General features: G+C 39.3%; 1 protein-coding gene across 2 annotated transcripts in view; it reads right to left on the reverse strand.

The window, feature by feature from the left end:
• CDC42 (cell division cycle 42) overlaps positions 1-19,626 on the reverse strand; it is a 50,275-nt gene that overhangs the window by 11,676 nt on the left and 18,973 nt on the right. For both annotated transcript variants that reach the window (XM_035019559.1, XM_035019560.1), the window contains exons 2-3: positions 6,430-6,584; positions 3,652-3,724 (exon numbers count right to left, since the gene is read on the reverse strand). In XM_035019559.1, the coding sequence (XP_034875450.1) occupies positions 3,652-3,724; positions 6,430-6,534 (178 nt within the window). In that variant the 5' untranslated portion in view covers positions 6,535-6,584. The remainder of the gene's footprint in view (positions 1-3,651; positions 3,725-6,429; positions 6,585-19,626) is intronic.

The following is a 19,626-nucleotide window of genomic DNA, read 5'->3' on the forward strand; positions in this document are numbered from 1 at the left end:
CCTTTTAAGTAGGCTCTAGGGACAACTGGGTGGCTCAGTCGGTTAAGTGTCTGCCTTTGGCTCAGGTCATGATCCCAGGGTCCTGGGATGGGAGTCCTGCATCAGGCAGCTTCCCTACTCGGCCTGCTGCTTCCCCTGCTTGCTCAGTCTCAATCTCTCTCTACCTCTCTCTCTTTCTCTCTGACAAATAAATAAATAAAATCTTAAAAAAAATTTTTAAAAAGAGAGGGGGCGCCTGGATGGCTCAGTTAAGCGTCTGCCTTCAGCTCAGATCAAAATCTCCAGGTCCTGGGATCGAGCCCCACGACAGGCTCCCTGCTCAGCAGGTAGTCTGCTTCTCTCTCTCTCTCTCTCTCTCCCTCTGCTCATTCTCTCTCTCTCTCTCTTTCCCTCTCTTAAAAAAAAAATCATTAAAAATAAATAAAAATGAAATAAAATAAAATAAAAATTAAAAAAATAAGTAGGCTCTACCCCCAACCTGGGGCTTAAACTACCTACCTTGAGGCTTAAACAACCCTGAGATCAAGAGCTGCATGCTCCACCAACTAAGCCAGCCAGGTATCCACCTATCTCTGATCTTATATGGTATTAAATAAATCTATAAGAGGGCGCCTGGGTGGCTCAGTTGGTTAAGCAACTGCCTTCGGCTCAGGTCATGATCCTGGAGTCCCGGGATCGAGTCCCGCATCGGGCTCCCTGCTCGGCGAGGAGCCTGCTTCTTCCTCTGACCCTCCCCCCTCTCATGTACTCTCTCTCATTCTCGCTCTCTCAAATAAATAAATAAATAAATAAATAAATAAATAAATAAATAAATCTGTAAGAGTTGCAGCCAGCACCTCCCAAACCTCTTATACATAAGCCATTAGCTTTGTTTAGAGACTTTGTATGAGAAGTATAGTTCTCCCTTGTCAGTTTTTGTTTCACACTAAAAAAAGAGAGAATTGTAGCCAGAGGTGAGATAGGAATGCTATAAAGAGAATTCAGAACAAAATGACAAAAAGTCAGCAGATTAAACACAATCAAACAGTCCGAGGCCATCTCAGTGGGGATGAAAGCTTTAGCAGAAAGAAAACTAGGTTAATGGCATGACTTGAACCAGGGACAGGGACTCTGAGATTAAGGCCTCTGCAGAAGGATACAAGTCTCCCCTTAAGTGTATCAAAAACAGAGACTCACTACGGATGCCTACTGCCCCAATTCTCCAATGCCTGTCAAAAAAGAAAAAAAACTCTGGCTCATAAAGTGACCTCAACAATGAAGATGGAAAACCCCCAACTTGCCTGGGCTGTTAAAATCATTTCCTTAGTGAATGTTTTTTAACCCCCAGAAAGATTCAGAATCTAATATAAAGATGAAATAAATCAAATACTATTACTGTTAATTTTCAGTTACATTTAGGAATAATCTATCCTTATTTAACACCCAGTACCTATAATATTTAAAATAATCTGCCATATTAAAGAATATGATAAGATTTGTTCTCTGATTCCAATTTAAAATGTATAACTGAGTAACTGATCTTAACCTTGGGGCTTTTTAGTTGAAAAATGTTAAGAATTTTATAAAGGTTATAAATAATACTGTTAATGATAAATTAAAACATAAATACAGGAAATCATAAGTTATCAGGCTAACTGAGGCTATGTATATAAAAGCCTGGGAATGCTTCACTTGTCAGGTCAAACAAATTGAATTAAAACAGAAAACTGAATATATTAAATTTATAAATGCAGTTTAAAGTGCCAGAAGATATTTAACACAGTTGTAAATGAGGCTGATTGGGATTCAAGTCTTATCAACATAAGTTAAATAAACCAATATTCATCAAAGGACCCTTGGCCACCTTGAGAATGATTTCTTAAAAGTGACTATTTTAATAAAAAAATTTATTAAGTTGTACAACTAAATTTAAAGGCTTACCCACTCCAAAACTAAATACTGAAGAGAAATAAAATATGTCCATACAAAGATTTGTATACAAATGTGCGCAGCACCACTATTCACAATAGCTTAAAACTGGAACCCAAACGTCCATCAACTTGTAGACAGATAACCAAATTGTGCTAGATTCACAGGAGGGACTACTACTCAGCAATTAGAAAAAACTACTGACACATACAAATAGATGAATCTCAAAAACATGATGCTAACTGAAAGAAATCAAGCACAAAAGACTACATATTATAGGATTCCATTTATATGAAATTCTAAAAAAGCAAAATCACAATGATAGAAAGCAAAGCTGTGGCTGCCTGGGGCCAAATCAAAAAGGGATTCTTAAAGAGCACAAGGACATTTTTTAGGTGATAGACGTTGATTATGGTGGAAGTTACATGACTATCCAGTCAGTAAAATTAATCAAACTGAACACTTAAAATGACTGAATTCTATTGTATTTTACTTCACTAAAGCTAAAAAAACAAAATACTGATTAAACACTGATTTGAAATTTAAAAATAAAATTTAAAATTAATTTTCAACCCTAAAAGGCCATAAATTGGGACACCTGGGTGGCTCAGTCGGTTAAGCGTCTGCCTTCAGCTCAGGTCACGATCCCAGGGTCCTGGGATCGAGTCCCGCGTCGGGCTCCCCGCTCCGCGGGGAGCTTGCTTCTCCCTCGGCCTCTGCTTCTCTCTCTCTCTCTATCTCTCATGAATAAATAAATAAAATCTTTAAAAAAAAAAAAAAAGGCCATAAATTATCTTTTTTCTGCATATAAATTGCCTCCAAGGGCACACATGAACACAGAAAAATCCCTCACCTATCATGAAGTACAGGTCATTATTTTTTCTATTTTCCAAGTTTCCTCCAATACACCATTACTCTTGTAATTCTTAATTCATCAACATTTTAAAGGCCTAAACCACAATTAGAAAGCCACTGATCTCTAAACTGAACTGCTTACTACTGTCCTACTGTCTCTCCATTTCACCTTCCCAACTAAATCTAGACAGTCCCTCAAAATGAGCAGTATAACATACTCCGTAAGAGCAGTATGTCAGCTGGCAGACAGGGAGAGAGTAACTCATAAAAAGTGAAGCACTTAAAATTCCTAAATACGAAAAGGTTACCTTTCTGAAATTTTCCTTTGGCTAATTAAGCTGATAATAACAGAGACTGCAGAGAGAGAAGTCAGAAATTAAGATGCGCAGCCACTGTTAAAACAACGAGGAAATAACACTGAGGAATTAGGTATACTTAAGGAAGAAAGCAATTTATTCCTTTAATTTCAAAAGCTGACCACAAATGTCACTGTGAGCTAGGTATTGGTTCATGTTCAAAGCATTTTCAGATGTAGTATAAAATAACAAACTATGTCTATAAGAAGCATATATTATATAGACACAAATCCTAAATAAGCTTTCAAATTTCAGAGGGTGATAATACAGCTTGCCTAATATACTCTGCTCTCACCCTACTTTATTTCCTTCCACACTATCCACCCAAGGAACTCCAAACTCCTATTGCGATTCCAGGTCTGGGACTGCCTCTTGAGTCAAGCATCAGCCATCATAATATATGATCCTAAGTATTAACAAAAGGCAAGTGGTTTGCTAATATGCTAGTTTCCCAAAATGTCCACAAAAAAAGACAGACAACCAGCAACTTTAATAGTTATAGACTAAAACCCGAAAGATGTCAAGTTTTCACCTGCAGTATCAAAAAGTCCAAGAGTATATGGCTCTCCACCAATCATAACTGTGACTGCATAGTTGTCAAAAACCTAAAAACATAAAAATACAACATCGTTAGTGTGCAAGGGGATGGTCAAAATGGGCTAGAACAACTCTTAAGTAAAGGCAATATTTCTTCCCTAAAACTTAATCCTCTCTTAGTCCATATGGTTCTTATATAACCAACCTTGCCAACTAAACCCTTGCATGAACTAAATGATTCTTGAGAAAAAGTGACAGGAGATGTATTCTGGGAGGTCCACTCTACCCCAGCAGCCTGGATTAAAAGCCACAAAAAAGCTAGAGGTGTCACAGAAGCAGAGTCCCCGAGCTATACAAAACGATCCTCTTCAAGTTTAAAACTTTGAGACAGTTAAGTTTATAGTTTACCTTAATGCTCAATCTGATTTCTAAGAAATTAATTCTTCACAGACCATTTCATTTTAATCTAGAATTTAAATATCCTAGATCGATGATAATCTTCTTCCTTTCAGGGTTCAAGACAAGAAGCGCCTTGTTACAAAACAAGCCCATTAGAGAGAAATAAAGGGAACCCTCAAGGTCAAGGAGGTGTCCAAGACAAGGTTGGGAGATTATTTGTTGAGATTTCACGAATAAAACTTACATTACTGGATACAAATCACATGACTGAAGAGATCTTCTGTGACTAGATGCTTTTATTTGCAAATACTGTAAAACCCATGACGAACTCAGTATATACTAACACTGGTTGTGCTAAATTATTTGTGAAAATGGGAGGTAATGGCGCTAAATGGAAAAAGACCCAACACTAATTCATGGATTCCTCTGAATTGAAAATGAAAAGCAATCTTTCCAACTAGAAGAATGTTACATTTTCAGATCAGCCCAGCTTCATCTAACTTTCTGGCTCAGGCTTAATGGATTGTTTAAATGTAAACAAGAGTGGAAGCAAGGGCATGGGGTAGTTAAAGGAAAGTCAGTTCTTGATAACAAGAACAAGGAAGGGGCACCTGGGTGGCTCAGTCCGTTAAGCATCTGCCTTTGGCTCAGGTTATGATCCCGGGGTTCTGGGATCGAGACCCGCTCCCTGCTCAGCAGGGAGTCTGCGTCTCCCTCTCCCCCTCTGCCCCCTGCTCATGCTCTATCTATCTCAAATAAATATTAAAAAAAAAAACAAAAAACAAGAACAAGGAAAATTATAATGAATGTAGTTAAGCTCTCAAACACACAGATTACTTTTTTAAGTCATACCTAACCCTCTTTCAGAGACCCACATACAAACACATATATGAAACACCCGCGAGCCCCCCTTAAATAGAACACCTCATGACCAAAGTCATAACACAGACTCAAATCATGTTTACAAGAAAATAATTTTAATGGAGACTGAAATGCCAAAATTCTGATAGCTGTCCTCTGAAACAAGATTCATGTATCTCTGAAAGTCCCCTAAAAGTCCCTCACAACCTCAGAGCTTTTCACTTACCATGTCCCCAAATGGGCCAACAGATTTAATTATACCTTCAAATTCTCCCCCTCTAAGAAACCTAACCTTCCCGCTTCCTACAGTCTTGTCCTACCTCAATCACTTAGTCTGCTTTGGGTTATTACAGATTGTCAATTCTAATTAAACATAATCACCAAACCCTTAACCTGTATTCACCCTCTTAACAATGTTCATGTCTCTTAAGATTAACCTAAAGTAGGGGCGCCTGGGTGGTTCAGTCGTTAAGCGTCTGCCTTTAGCTCAGGTCATGATCCCAGGGTCCTGGGATCGAGCCCCGCATCAGGCTCCCTGCTCTGCGGGAAGCCTGCTTCTCCCTCTCCCACTCCCCCTGCTTGTGTTCCCTCTCCCACTGTGTCTCTCTCTGTCAAATAAATAAGTAAAATTAAAAAAAAAAAAAAAAAGATTAACCTAAAGTATTCAGACATTTTCTTCCTTTTTACTTCCAAACAATACTAATCCCATATTAATCATATATAGGTTCTTCATAACTCCTAAAATAACTCAAAAGAGGCGGTCACTGCAAGCCAGGCCAACCCTAGCTCGGCCTGCATCACTGAAAGAACATCTGTGTTTAACGTAATTATACCACTGGGTTGGATCACCCAACTTGGGACAAACAGTGTATCCCCAAACACATTCTTTCACAAGTGAGTGTTACTCTAACTCTTCTCTCTCACTTCATTATCTTTATTATTCCCATTTTCCCTCTACTCTTCTAAGGAGCTCATAAAAAGCATTTGTGGGAGAGGATACCCAAAGGCTTCTGCTAATGTTCTCATAACAAAAACGGGTCTCTGCCCTTAACCAATTTGGAGCTCCATTACTGCTAAGACAACAGCTCTATGAGATCCTCTTCTATCCCCTAAGGAGAGTAAGTGGAAACACATACTAATTTCTCTGAAGTTACAAGACCCCAAAAAGCATCCCAGACCTCCAAGCACTGATGACTCATTGGTCAAGTTATCAAAAAAAAAGGTCACCTCATTCCAAGCCATAGAGCATACTTCTCCAGAGACCACCACTCTTTAGAATCTTGTCTATTGGAGTTTGGTCTCCCAGCACTTCTTGCATACCCTTGTATCACCCTTCTGACTCTTCACTGATTCTTCAGCTGTTAATTTTAAAGTGTATATAATTTACCCATGAGAAGATCTTTAAAAACAGGACACAAAGGGAAACAACAGAAAAATTTCAGTGCACACATAGTTTTCAAAAGATTTCCAAATAGAATACATTTCACTAACAGATGGAAGCCTTTATACTTACAGTCGGTACATACTCAGATGGAAATTTGTTTGTTGTGTAGGATATCAGAAGACATGTTTTACCAACGGCACCATCGCCCACAACAACACACTTAATTGTCTGCATTGCTGAAACAGTTTTGTATCCACTTTAAATATTTCAAATTCGATGATGACCTACAAAAAGATGAAGGATATTTGTTTCATTTGTAGTGATATATTTTTTTTTTCTTCTACTAGCAAGAGATTCACTCATTCAGAGCAAGAACAGAACTAGCACCGTAACTACTGTGGTGGCAAGAACCTAAAAAGAGAAATAGTGACTAGCTCAAAGTCAAAATAACAAATAAGAGTCAATTTTCTAGGTTTCTGATCCCTGGCTGTTTTCAACGTGTTTTTTTAAAAGTCCAAAGTAGTGTATTTCTATAATGAGAGAGAGGGGGACACCTGGGTAGTTCAGTCAGTTAAAAATGTGTCTGGCTCTTGATTTGGGCTCAGGTCATGATCTCCAAGTTGTGAGATCAAGCCCTGTGTCGGGCTCTGGGCTGGGTGTGCAGCCTGCTTGGGATTCTCTCTCTCCCTCTCTCTCTCTGCCCCTCCCCCACTGCACATGTGCTCTCTCTAATAAAAAAAATTAAAAATAAAAAAAGAAAGAGAAGAGGCTATTTCAGAATGAATCCCATGTAGTGTGCCAAGTATGACTGTGTGAAACTTCTCCTTCAGTTGTATGTGCACACATGTGTACACACATGTTGTATGTGTCCTAAACTGCAATACAGAGGTCACTGATTTAAAGAAATGTCCATTTATCCAATCTTAGAGCTATAATTAATCAGGTTGGTTACAGCTACAGAGCACCACCACCAACCCCTTGTAACAAAAGAGCAATACGAGTAATTGGACAAAGATCAGGGTGATCCCTGGTCTCAGCAGCTATTCTGACACCAGGTTGCCTAGTTACTAACTCAATATTCATGGCATGGAGAGGCCAAAACCTACATTTTTATAATAAAGAGTCAGATCACTCTAAAGCACACTGACTTATAAGCAGATATAATTAGTTTCTCTTACTATAGTCCTCCACTCTAAGAAACTATTGACTACAAACGCACCAAAGATTTATTATATTTCATCAGTTCAGAGATGCTTGCTTTCACATTTAAACATCTCTAAAATCAGGACGCCTGAGTGACTCAGTTGGTTAAGCCTCTGCCTTTGGCTCAGGTCATGATTCCAGGATCCTGGGATGGAGCCCCATGTTGGGCTCCCTGCTCTGCGGGAGTATGCTTCTCCCTCTCCCTCAGCCCATCTTCCCTAACGTGTGCCCCCCCAGTAAATAAAATCTTTTATAAATAAACAAACTTCTCTAAAATCAGAACATGTCTTTACCGTAAGATTCTTAAAATCATTAGCAGTCATTTTTTCCCCACCTTTTGACATCTAAGAAATCAGGATAAACGGCATCTTAGAATCAACGAAAACTTTTTTTTAAAAGATTTATTTATCTTAGAGAGTGAGAGTGTGCTCGCAGGGGAGAGGCAGAGGAAGAGGGAGAGATTCCTCAAGCAGACTCCCCACTGAGCATGGAGCCCAACACAGGGCTCAATCCCAGGACCCTGAAATCATGACCTGAGCTGAAACCAAGAGCCAGAGCCCAACCAACTGAGCCATCAATGAAAACTTTTTCCAGAAAAGTTTTTCTGGAAGAATAAAAAAGAAACATCATGCCCTGTATACCTACATTTTAAGATAAAGTCCTATTTCAATTAGAATCCTGAAGGGGTTGGAATTTCTTGTTGGCTAGAGTCACCACCTTATTAAACATAAAAATGTCAGAACCACCTAACTCGGCTGGATGCCATGCCTACTTTGTCCTACAGTACCCATCACAACTCTTAATCATAATGAGTTATAAATGCCTGTTAACATCTCTGTACATATATTAGGAGTGACTTAGGAAATATACACTCACCCATTCCGCATCAAAATCATCCTGATTGTATTTCTCTTTATTTAACCTCCTTTTATCTTGTTCCTTCCCTTTTCCTTATAATGCACTAAAGAAGCACTCATACTAATACAGCATTAAAGGTTAAAGATCTTAATCCCTAAACTAAATCAAAATTATTTATCAAAATAATTAAGCACACTGAGTACTAATATAGAGAATTACTCCTAAAGAATGTCTTTTACATAATAATAAAGAAGAAAGAGGAAAAGCTTTCTTCTCAGGGTTCCTGAATCTACCGCTGAAAAAAAGCATAATGTTCTGGGAAAAAAATAATGTCCTCTGTAGAATTTCTTTTCAATTCACAGTGAAGAAAAGAAAGGTAAGCAGAGGGGCGCCTGGGTGGCTCAGTCGTTAAGCGTCTGCCTTCGGCTCAGGTCATGATCCCAGGGTCCTGGGATCAAGCCCCACATCGAGCCCCGCATAGAGCCCTGCATCGGGCTCCCTGCTCCTCCCTCTCCCACTCCCCCTGCTTGTGTTCCCTCTCTCGCTGTGTCTCTCTCTGTCAAATAAATAAATAAAAAATCTCAAAAAAAAAAAAAAAGAAAAGAAAAGAAAGGTAAGCAGGAAGTTCTGATCATTCTACAGAATATTTTCCAGGTGCCTACAAATCTATTTCAAGTTCAGTTCTTACACCTTCTATTTCTCCTGATTATTATTACCAGGTGATTTTATGTAGAGTTTAATCATAAATACTGGGCAGAAAGTTATGGTTGACCACTGTGGCAGAGACTGCTAGTGGTCTGCCAATTCTTCCTTTCTTCTTTAGTAATAGAATTTTCACTTAAGCACATGGTCCCCAGTAAAGACAGACTGCATTTCCTAAAGTCCTCTGCAGCTGGACTGTGACCATTGTGATTAATGGAGTGGAAATGATGGATGCAACTTTCAGGACTAGCCTTAAAAGCAAGGGGAACAGTCTCCCTGTTCCAACCTGTAGGCTGGAATGCAGACGTGATGATGAGAGCTGAAGCAGTCATACTGAACCACAAGACGCAAATTACATGTTAAGGATGAGTAACACAAGAGGAAGGGCCAGCCCTGGATTGCCTCCAGGACTCTTACACAAGAAAGAAACTTCTCTTTCATTAAAGTCCCTAGTATTTTGGATTTCGCTGTTACAGCAGTAGAACTGATATCCTAATTACTGTATTTCATAGACTCTAGGAAGCCAATGATTTTTAAATACATCCTAAATTTAGAAGTCTTAAATGTAGGAGAAAAGTGTCTTAGAATCATTGAAATTCTAGTAATATCTGGATTTATCAAATAACTTTACAGTAAAGCTGACCACTTTTGAGACTGTCTCAGAAACATCTAAGATAAAGGTTCCTTCTAAATTTTAATTGTGGTTGAAATCAAATTAATTGTCATCCCTAACTATGAAGCTCCTTATCTTCATTCTATATCTGGTACTCACTTTTAAGACTTACAACCCATACAAACAAGCTAATACAAAATCAACAGCCCACTTAAAGCCTGAAACTTCTAGTGGAGGAAGAGCCACTGTTTCTCAAAATTTTCATTAAGATTCCCTAGGGAATAAGAAGACACTGAGAACAAAAAATTCCCATGATCAGAGCTATGAATATGACTGCCTCATGTGCAAAATAACAACTATGACAAGCTGTGGACAAGGCTGGAGCTAGTCTAAAACATTTCAAAGAAGAGCTTTCATTAATAACTATATTTAAAAAGAATAATTTAAATCTGATTCACACTAAATTTCCTTTTTTATATATTATAAATATATTTGGAAATTCCACCAAAATTAGCTGTCTTCAGCAGCCGATTCACAAATAGCAGTCTTAGAACCTGGTTCTTTCTGTGGAAACCTTAAATGCAGTACCTCTCTCTGATACCAGCAAGAATAAGGAAATGTTAATGAGATCATTCTTGGGGTGCCTGGGTGGCTCAGTCGGTTAAGTGCCCAACTCTTGGTTTCCGCTCAGGTCATGATCTCATGGATTGTGAAATCGAGCCCTAAGTTGGGATCCTAAGTCTGCTTGAAGATTCTCTCCTTCTGCCTCATCCCCCTGTCTTTCTCTCTCTCAAATAAATAAATTTTTAAAAAAAAGAGAGAGAGATCATTCTGGCCACCAGGAAACTTCCAACTGTAAAGTAAAACATATGGATACAACACAATTTGTACTAGAAAAATCTACAATGTAAGTTTAGGAAAAAAGGTAACACTATTTCAAATGGGCTCATAAATCTCTCAGCATTCTTTTTTTTTAAGTAGGCTCCACTCCCAGCATATCCAGGGCTTAAACTCACGACCCTGAGATCAAGACCCAAGCCTAGATCAAGAGTCAGACACATAACCAACTGAGTCACCCAGGTGTCTCCTCTCTCTGCATTCTTAAGCACAAATTCATTAAAACTAAATGACAAACTTTCTGAGGGCAATCTTTAAGATTTTCCAAAGGAAGGTAATAGATTCGTGTAACAGAGATGTGCTCTGCATATAGTTTGGCTAGATCACGGAACAAACATTACTACTTTGAGAACTTTTAGAAGTCTGTATCTTCTCCTGTCCCAGCAGAAGAAACAGCCCCCAAGCCAACTGGGCCCTTCTTTGTGTGACCTGCCTAAAAAGTTGGAAAGAATATCCAAAATACATAAACTTCATTTATAAGTAATAGTAATTTTCTTAACTTTGAAGTCAGGAAAACTGGGTTTTAATCCTGCTCAGCACTTACCAGTGACCTGGGCAAGGTTCTTAACCTCTTTTTGCCTTAATGTTCTCATTTGTAAAACAGAACTAATTATGTCAACCTTGCACAGTTGTTATAAAGATTAAATAACATAAAAGGACCTCACAGCTCACAGCACATACTCAATATACATAAATTCATCTACCAAGTGTGCTAGTTAAATCAATCCTACTTCACACCTATTTTCATCCAACTGGGTCAAAACTTACACTGGTGGATTATTACCTAATCAAAACTTTTCACACTCTGCACATAATAGGTATGCCAAAAACTAAGTTAAAATTAACTGAATATGTTTGCTATTTAGCTAATGACACACACACAAAAATAAATGAAACAAGAAACCCAAATATTTCTTCACCTGAAGACTTCTGTATTCTTTTTATAGTTCCTGTATCTTATTTCTGTATTTTACAGAGTAGTTCCTAAAAATAAGTAATCTAACAGGTGCTAACAAAATAATTTAGTATGAGAACAGAGCCGATCACTATTGTTAAATGACGAATTAAATGTTTTTAGTTTACAAATCACTGCCTACATGTTTGAATTTAGCCTCTAAATCAGCAATTCCAAAATTATCAGACCCCCAAAATTACCTGGAATGGGTTTGTTAACAATTCAGATTCCCAGACCCTCACCCCAAATCTAATAAATCAGAACTCAACACTCTCTACATAATCCTAATGTAAAATGAAGCTTGAGAACTACTATCTTACACAATCGCAAGACAAGGAATACCAGTTAACACAAGAATCTAAGCTAAGATAAACATTGGCATTTTAGACCACCTAGAAGTGAATTTCTTAAAGTAGAATCAAAATTACCAACATGAAATAACTGTATCAACCAGGCATTTTACGTATTTAGTAATGAAAAACTCATGTTAGATATTGAGAGAGCATGAACCAAGATACTTCAGAGGTGCTTCAATTACTAGTTTAACCTAAGTGTTCTCAAATAAGAATAGGAGCAAATACACAGCACTTACTATGTGCTATATACTGTTCTAAACATATTACACATTTTTTTTAAAAGATTTTATTTATTTATTTATTTATTAGAGAGCGAGCGAGAGAGAAACAGCATGAGAGAGGAGAGGGTCAGAGGGAGAAGCAGGCTCCCCGCTGAGCCGGGAGCCCGATGTGGGACTCGATCCCAGGACCCTGGGATCATGACCTGAGCCGAAAACTGAGCCACCCAGGCGCCCCATATTACACATTTTTATACATTTCATCCTCCCAACAACCCTACGAGGTATGTACTATATTATCCCTATCTTGCAGGTAAGAAAAGTGAGGCTCAGTAAAGTTAAGCAGGCCAAGATTACTCAGCCAGTTAATGAATTTAAACCCGAGCGGTATGACTGCCAAGCCCCTGCTCTAAAACATATACTAGTCACTACCTCTCCTCTCACTACCTCTCCTGAGAAGTGACAGTGATTAAAAACAAACATGATCAGTGCAAATGGAGTGGCAAGTATGTACCTATGATAGCTGCCAGCACTGGAAAGAGGAAGGGAGAGGAGGAAGCAAGAAACAGGAGCTAAGTTCATTTCCTATTTCTTCACCCTGCAGACAACTACTAGATTTTATTGGGAGAAGGGAAGAATTAGTAAGACAGAGTTTGCTCTTCCCCTTTCTATAGTCCCATAAATCTTTCATTTCTCAGGCTTCCTGACCTAAGCTCAGCAATCTGTCAGAAACTGGTTTTGGGTCCCCTGTTAAAAGCATTGGTTCAACAAGTCAGGAACCGACAGATGTTGGCGAGGATGCGGAGAAAGGGGAACCCTTCTACACTGTTGGTGGGAATGCAAGCTGGTGCAGCCACTCTGGAAAACAGTATGGAGGTTCCTCAAAAAGTTGAACACAGAGCTACCCTACGACGCAGCAATTGCACTACTGGGTATTTACCCCAAAGATACAAATGTAGTGATCCAAAGGGGCATGTGCACCCCAATGTTTATAGCAGCAATGTCCACAATAGCCACAATATGGAAAGAGCCTGATGTCCACCAACAGATGAATGGATAAAGAAGATGTGGTGTGTGTGTGTATATATATATATACACATACACACAATGGAATATTATGCAGCCATCAAAAAATGAAATCTTGCCATTTGCAACGATGTGGATGGAACTGGAGGGTATTATGCTAAGCAAAAAAAGTCAAACAGCGAAAGACAATTATTATATGATCTCACTGGTATGTGGAATTTGAGAAACAAGGCAGAGGATCATAGGGGAAGGAAGGGGAAAATGAAACAAGACAAAACCAGAGAGGGAGACAAACCATAAGAGGCTCTTAATCTCAGGAAACAAACTGAGGGTTGCTGGAGTGGAGCAGGGTGGGAGGGATGGGGTGGCTGGGCGATGGACATTGGGGAGGGTATGTGCTATGGTGAGCTCTGTGAATTGTATAAGACTGATGAATCACAGACCTGTACCCATGAACAAATAATACATTATATGTTAATTTTTTAAAAAAAAGCATTGGTTCAAGAGTCAGACTGGGTCTACCACTCTATCTATGTGACTTTAGGCAAGTTACGTAACTTCTCTGTGGTTGTTTTCCCTTCTCTAAAAATGAAATAGACCTTCTTCATAGAGTACGTTGATTAATACATGTAAGGAATTTAGAACAGTGCCTGGCATACAGTAAATGCTTACTAAATGTTAGCTATAACTCTTGAATGATTAAAGGCACTTTTAAGTCAATATAAATTTTAAAACATCAACGATTCCAACCCACTTAGAAAAGAGCACGTAAATTTTTTTATTTCCAAAATAATTATAGTACTCATTGTTCTTACTACAAATGTAGTCAAATTTAGCTGTAACTACAAAGGCAGTCGAGCTGCAATTTAATTAAGACTATTCTACAAAGCATTTGACATGTATTAAAAAGTCAGCAGATGGGGCACCTGGGTGGCTCAGATGGTTAAGCATCTGCCTTCAGCTCAGGTCATGATTCCAGGGTCCTGGGATCGAGCCCCACGTCGGGCTCCTGGCTCAGCAGGGAGCCTGCTTCTCCCTCTCCCTCTGTCTCCCCCCCTGCTCATGCTCCCTCTGTATCTCTGTGTCTCAAATGAATAAATAAAATCTTTGAAAAGAAAAAAAAAAAAAAGTCAGCAGATGACCCACAGATGGGGAGGGAGCAGGCAACCAGGGAAAAGACTTTGGCTTTGCAATACATACAACGCCAGCTTCAGCAACATGGAAATAACTAGGCCAGACATGTCTGTATCCTATGTTAGCTTCCTTTTTAAAAAATGTCAAATCACTATAGCAGCAAAGAGGCTATGTAGTATCAATTACCTTTTTGCTATCCAGAGTGGCTAGAAAATTACATCAATAACTAAACACTCTCTCTAATACTGAAGTTCAATCATACCAGCACTTAGAACTGGGGCTGGGCAACTTTAAGCATAAAAAGCGAGTCTGGGGGCGCCTGGGTGGCTCAGTTGGTTAAGTGACTGCCTTCAGCTCAGGTCATGATCCCGGGGTCCTGGGATCAAGTCCCACATCGGGCTCCTGGCTCAGCAGGGAGCCTGCTTCTCCCTCTGACCCTCTCCCCTCTCATGCTGTTTCTCTCCTGCTCACTCTCTAATAAATAAATAAATAAATAATCTTAAAAAAAAAAAAGCGAGTCTGCCAATCATAAGCAAAATAAATTGTGAAATAAGATGTATCTTCCACATGCCTTCCCAGTACCCACAGTTCCACCACACAGCGACACCAAAACCTGTCTCCTAGGTTCTTAAATGCTTTAGAGATCCAATTCCCTGTTGAGAATCTCAGAACTACAGCCCCTATAACTTTTCTGGAGTCCTTGAGCTCTAAATTTAAAGAAGCCATGGAACCCTTTCTGCATTATCATTATTACTGGCTGGCTGCCCACTAAACTCCACTAGACAATCCAGTCCCTAGGGAAAAGATCTGTATGGGGGAAAAGGAGGCTCCTAGCTACAGATGCCCCATGCCCAGTGGTTCATTCTAGGCACAAGGCACAAACAGTGCATGAAAAGATTTGAAGATTAAGTTTTGCTAATAACGAGCATCTTTCGTAAAAAATGTATATTCTCAGATTATAAAACTATGTCAAATATTAATGGTAAACAAAATGAATGAAAAGCAAGTTTAAAAAGGGAAAAAGAGGGCGCCTGGGTGGCTCAGATGGTTAAGCATCTGCCTTCGGCTCAGGTCATGATCTCAGGGTCCTGGGATCGAGTCCCGCATCGGGCTCCCTGCTCCTTGGGAGCCTGTTTCTCCCTCTGCCTTTCTCTCTCGCTCTGTCTCTCATGAATTAAAATAAATAAATAAATAAATAAATAAATAAATAAATAAATAAATAAATAAGAAAAAGATAAAAGAAAGAAAAAGAGAAGGAAAGGAAAGGAAAGGAAAGGAAAGGAAAGGAAAGGAAAGGAGGAAGGAAGGAAGGAAGGATGGATGGATGGATGGAAGGAAGGAAGGAAGGAAGGAAGGAAGGAAGGAAGGAAGGAAGGAAGGAAGGAAGAAAGAAAGAAAGAAAGAAAGAAAGAAAGAAAGAAAGAAAGAAAGAAAGAAAGAAAGAAAGAAAGAAAGAAAGAAAGAAAGAAAAGCAAGTAAATTTTTTGGTAATTTCACTGTGGTAAAAATAAGTTCTGGTCTTCTGGGTTTCTGGTACAGAGCTCCTAAAACCCCTGGAATTCCCTAGATGATAGGAATGTCTTTTGTCTTTCATAATGACCCCTTCCATCACAGAAGAGTTTATGCTAATGTAACTTACGGCCACATTAGGGTGGGGCCCCCAGGCAGCTTCGGGAAGGGGCTGCTCACCAGAAAGACCAAGTGATTAAAGGCCTGGAAGTTTACCAACCCCAGGAAGGGGCACTGAGAAGCCCACTGGAGATTGAGCTCTGTGAAAACTCTTGAACAAAGAGATCTGGAGCAAGTTGGTGAACACAAGTTGGTGAACACAAGCATGTGGAGGAAGGAGTGTACCATGACAAGGAAGGACACAGAAGCTTTGAGCCCCACCCCCACCCCACCCCTTATCCTATACATCTCTTCCATTTGACTACTGAGCTGTATCCTTAACAATAAATGAGTAAATGTATTTTCTTGAGTTCTGTGAGTCATTCTAGTGAACTGTCAAACCTGAGGGGGGTCAGGGGAACAGGCTAGGCAGAAGGGTAGACAGCCTGAGCACCCCATTCACAACTGGTGCCTGAAATGGAAGCAGTCTTGTGGGATAAGCAGTCTTGTGGGATAAACTGTGGGGTCTGGACTCACTCTTAGAGTCAGTGTCAGAACTGAACTGACAGAAGTGGTATCAGAAAAAAAGACAGTTTTCACACGAATGTGAAATACACCAAAAATAATACTGTTTTCATTCTAAATACATTTCTCCCCGAAGTAACCCATTTTCATACCTAGGATACAGGAAAGAAGAGGCACCACACAAATCAAGACAAATAGTGACCCTGAATTTCATAAGCCTTCCTTACCTATCCAATGGTGTGGCTGCAGGATTAGACATAACAAATAAAATCAGCACCACTTGTCTCTCAATCTAATCCAGTCACTTCAGAGAGTACTTTATATAACTTTTTGCTGTAAATTATAGCAGCACACACAAAGCATAATTTTTAAAACATCTGCCCATGTGATTGTTAAGTAATCCAAAACAAAACACTCAAACTACAGAGATGTATCCCATGCATTCACATGTACGCTGGTGTTCTAACTCATCATCTTGTTTGGTTCTCCTATTACAACTCCATCACAATTACCTTTCTCCCGCAAAACAAACAATACACTATTAAAGGAATGTTTTTAAACCTTGAAATAAATGTTAAGCTTCAAACAAAATTTAAGAGAGATTAATTATATGAGTTTAATAATAAGTTTTTTTTTAGAAATGAACTTAACGCCATCATTTTGCAGATATTCTGGCCTAAAAGCAAAGGACTTACCCTAAAGCCAGATTGTTAACACCCATGGATCCTGATATTTTTCCAACTCTTCAGACTTCAAGCAAATAAAGAACAAACCACATAAAGACTGTTCTTTTTGAACTTTATAACCTGTTTTCAGAGTCCTTAGTAAACAGCAAATCATCTTAGAAAACTTTGGCATTCATTCAAAAACCCAAAGCAATACAGCTACTGCTCAAAGTTATTTGCCCTAATAAAAATCCAAAAGAATTGCTGGAGTGGGGGTGGGGTGGGAGGGATGGGGTGGACTGGGTGATAGACACTGGGGAGGGTATGTGCTCTGGTAAGCGCTGTGAATTGTGCAAGACTGTTGAATCCCAGATCTGTACCTCTGAAACAAATAATGCAATATATGTTAAGAGAAAAAAAAAAAGAAGAAGGTAGCAGGAGGGGAAGAATGAAGGGGGGGGAATCGGAGGGGTAGACGAACCATGAGAGACGATGGACTCTGAAAAACAAACTGAGGGTTCTAGAGGGGAGGGGGATGGGAGGTTGGGTTAGCCTGGTGATGGGTATTGAGGAGGGCACGTTCTGCATGGAGCACTGGGTGTTACGCACAATGAATCATGGAACACTACATCTAAATCTAATGATGTAATGTATGGGGATTAACATAACAATTAAAAAATTAAAAAAAAAAAAATCCAAAAGAAGGGGCACCTGGGTGGCTCAGTCGGTTGAGCATCTGCCTTCGGCTCGCGTCATGATCCCAGGGTCCTGGCATCAAGGCCTACATCGGGCTCCCTGCTCAGCGGAGAGCCTGCTTCTCCCTCTCCCTCTGCCTGCTGCTCTGCCTACTTGTGCCCTCTCTCTGTCAAATAAATAAATAAAATCTTAAAAAAAAAAATCCAAAAGAAGCTTAATATGATCAGCAGTATGCCTGTTTTCAATAATAAGTGTATCCATTCCATTTGAAAAATAAAATTAGAATTCTGTAAAGTATCTTTCAATTACTCAAAAGTAGACAACCCTACGTTGGTAAAGACAGTCCCTTGTGGGTCCCTTATGCTCCTATACATCTGGCTGGGTATGCTAAGAAATACAAGGTCCTGACCACCCCACCCAGGCCACACTGTAGGGTTATGTTTGCAGCAAACGACCTTGAAAACTACAGTAATGTCTCCCTCTAGGACAAAGAGCAGGCTTACTTCCTGCTTGCTAATAAACAGTGGGTTCCCCAAGCTCAACGTGAGCTCCTCAGCTGTGACACAAACTCACTGCATCTCCCAACCAAAGTCTTAGGGGCAAAGAGAAGCAATACAGACACTGATCTGCTGCTGGCTGTGCCTTTAGTAATTAAATTCTTTGTCTCTGACCCAGGAGTCTCATGTCTTCAGCCAGCATCCATAAAACAGTATCAGGCTAACATATTAGCTTTAAGGAGAGTAAAATAAAATCCCAGACCTATTTATTTGATTGAGCTTTGTGAGACATCATCCTTTTGTTGTGAATTTAAGTTTTGTATGTAAGTAATATAGCTTAGTTTCTTACACTAATTACTAGATACACGGTCTTATATTTTATTCATTACTCAAATTTTTTCTTTACAGAAAATCCTTCTGAAATGATCTTAAAGTTTTTTTTCCACCTTCTCCTCCACAGTCCCAAGCCAGCTAGCACATCTTCTCTAGAAATAGGATGTTTTAGTTTGTTTATGGTTCCATCTTCTAGGTGTCTAGCAGGAAGAAATTAGTAAAGGCCAGAATCCTACCATCAAGAAAGGGGGTAAGGTAAGCAAGGTGGTTCCTCATAGTGAGGATATAAAAATGAGGGAAATGATGTATTATTAATTTGTTTTGCTTTAAAGTAATAAGGCTAATAAAATTTTTAACTTAAAAAAAAACCTTATTTTGTTCTCTCCTATCCTTGAAAAGCTGTGAATAACATTATTTTCCCCCAAAATTCCACTTATTCACCCCTAGAAATAAGTCTAGAATTTCACAAATCTAAAGGACAAGGTCTTCATGGTAGTGTCCAAAAGCCCTGTTGCTTTTCTCTTGATTTTTGACCCAAGACTGGTGCATATATGCTAAATTGGTAGATATTTTACCAAAAAACTGTCAAAAAAAAAAATCAGAGAAGTAGACCCAGGCAGAATGTAAGTGGTAACAGCACTACTACAGCTTTTCACTTCTATAAGATACTGGGGCTTCTCCCCTAAATGTACTTTTCAGATCTTGCATAAAACAAAAGTACCTTTGGGTTTTTGACAAATAGCATCTCGAGTTCTTTGTGCATAGGTCTCACCCACAGAATGGCTGCGAAACTCCTATTATCTCCAGGTGCCAAATAAATGCATTAATATAGGGGCACCTGGGTGGTTCAGTCGGTTAAGGGTCCAACTCTTGATTTCAGCTCAGGTTGTGATCAGATTGAGCCCTGCATAGGGCTCCACACTATGTGTGGAGCCTGCTTGGGATACTCGCTGTCCCTTTCTCTCTGCTCCACCTCCTGCCCCCCACCCCTTCCCCATACATGCACACACTCTCTCTCTCAAAAAAAAAAAAGGCATTAA

The sequence above is a fragment of the Mirounga leonina genome, unplaced genomic scaffold (genome assembly GCF_011800145.1).
Source record: "Mirounga leonina isolate KUSES-001 unplaced genomic scaffold, KU_Mleo_1.0 Mir_173, whole genome shotgun sequence".
In the NCBI taxonomy this organism is placed as follows: domain Eukaryota; kingdom Metazoa; phylum Chordata; class Mammalia; order Carnivora; family Phocidae; genus Mirounga; species Mirounga leonina.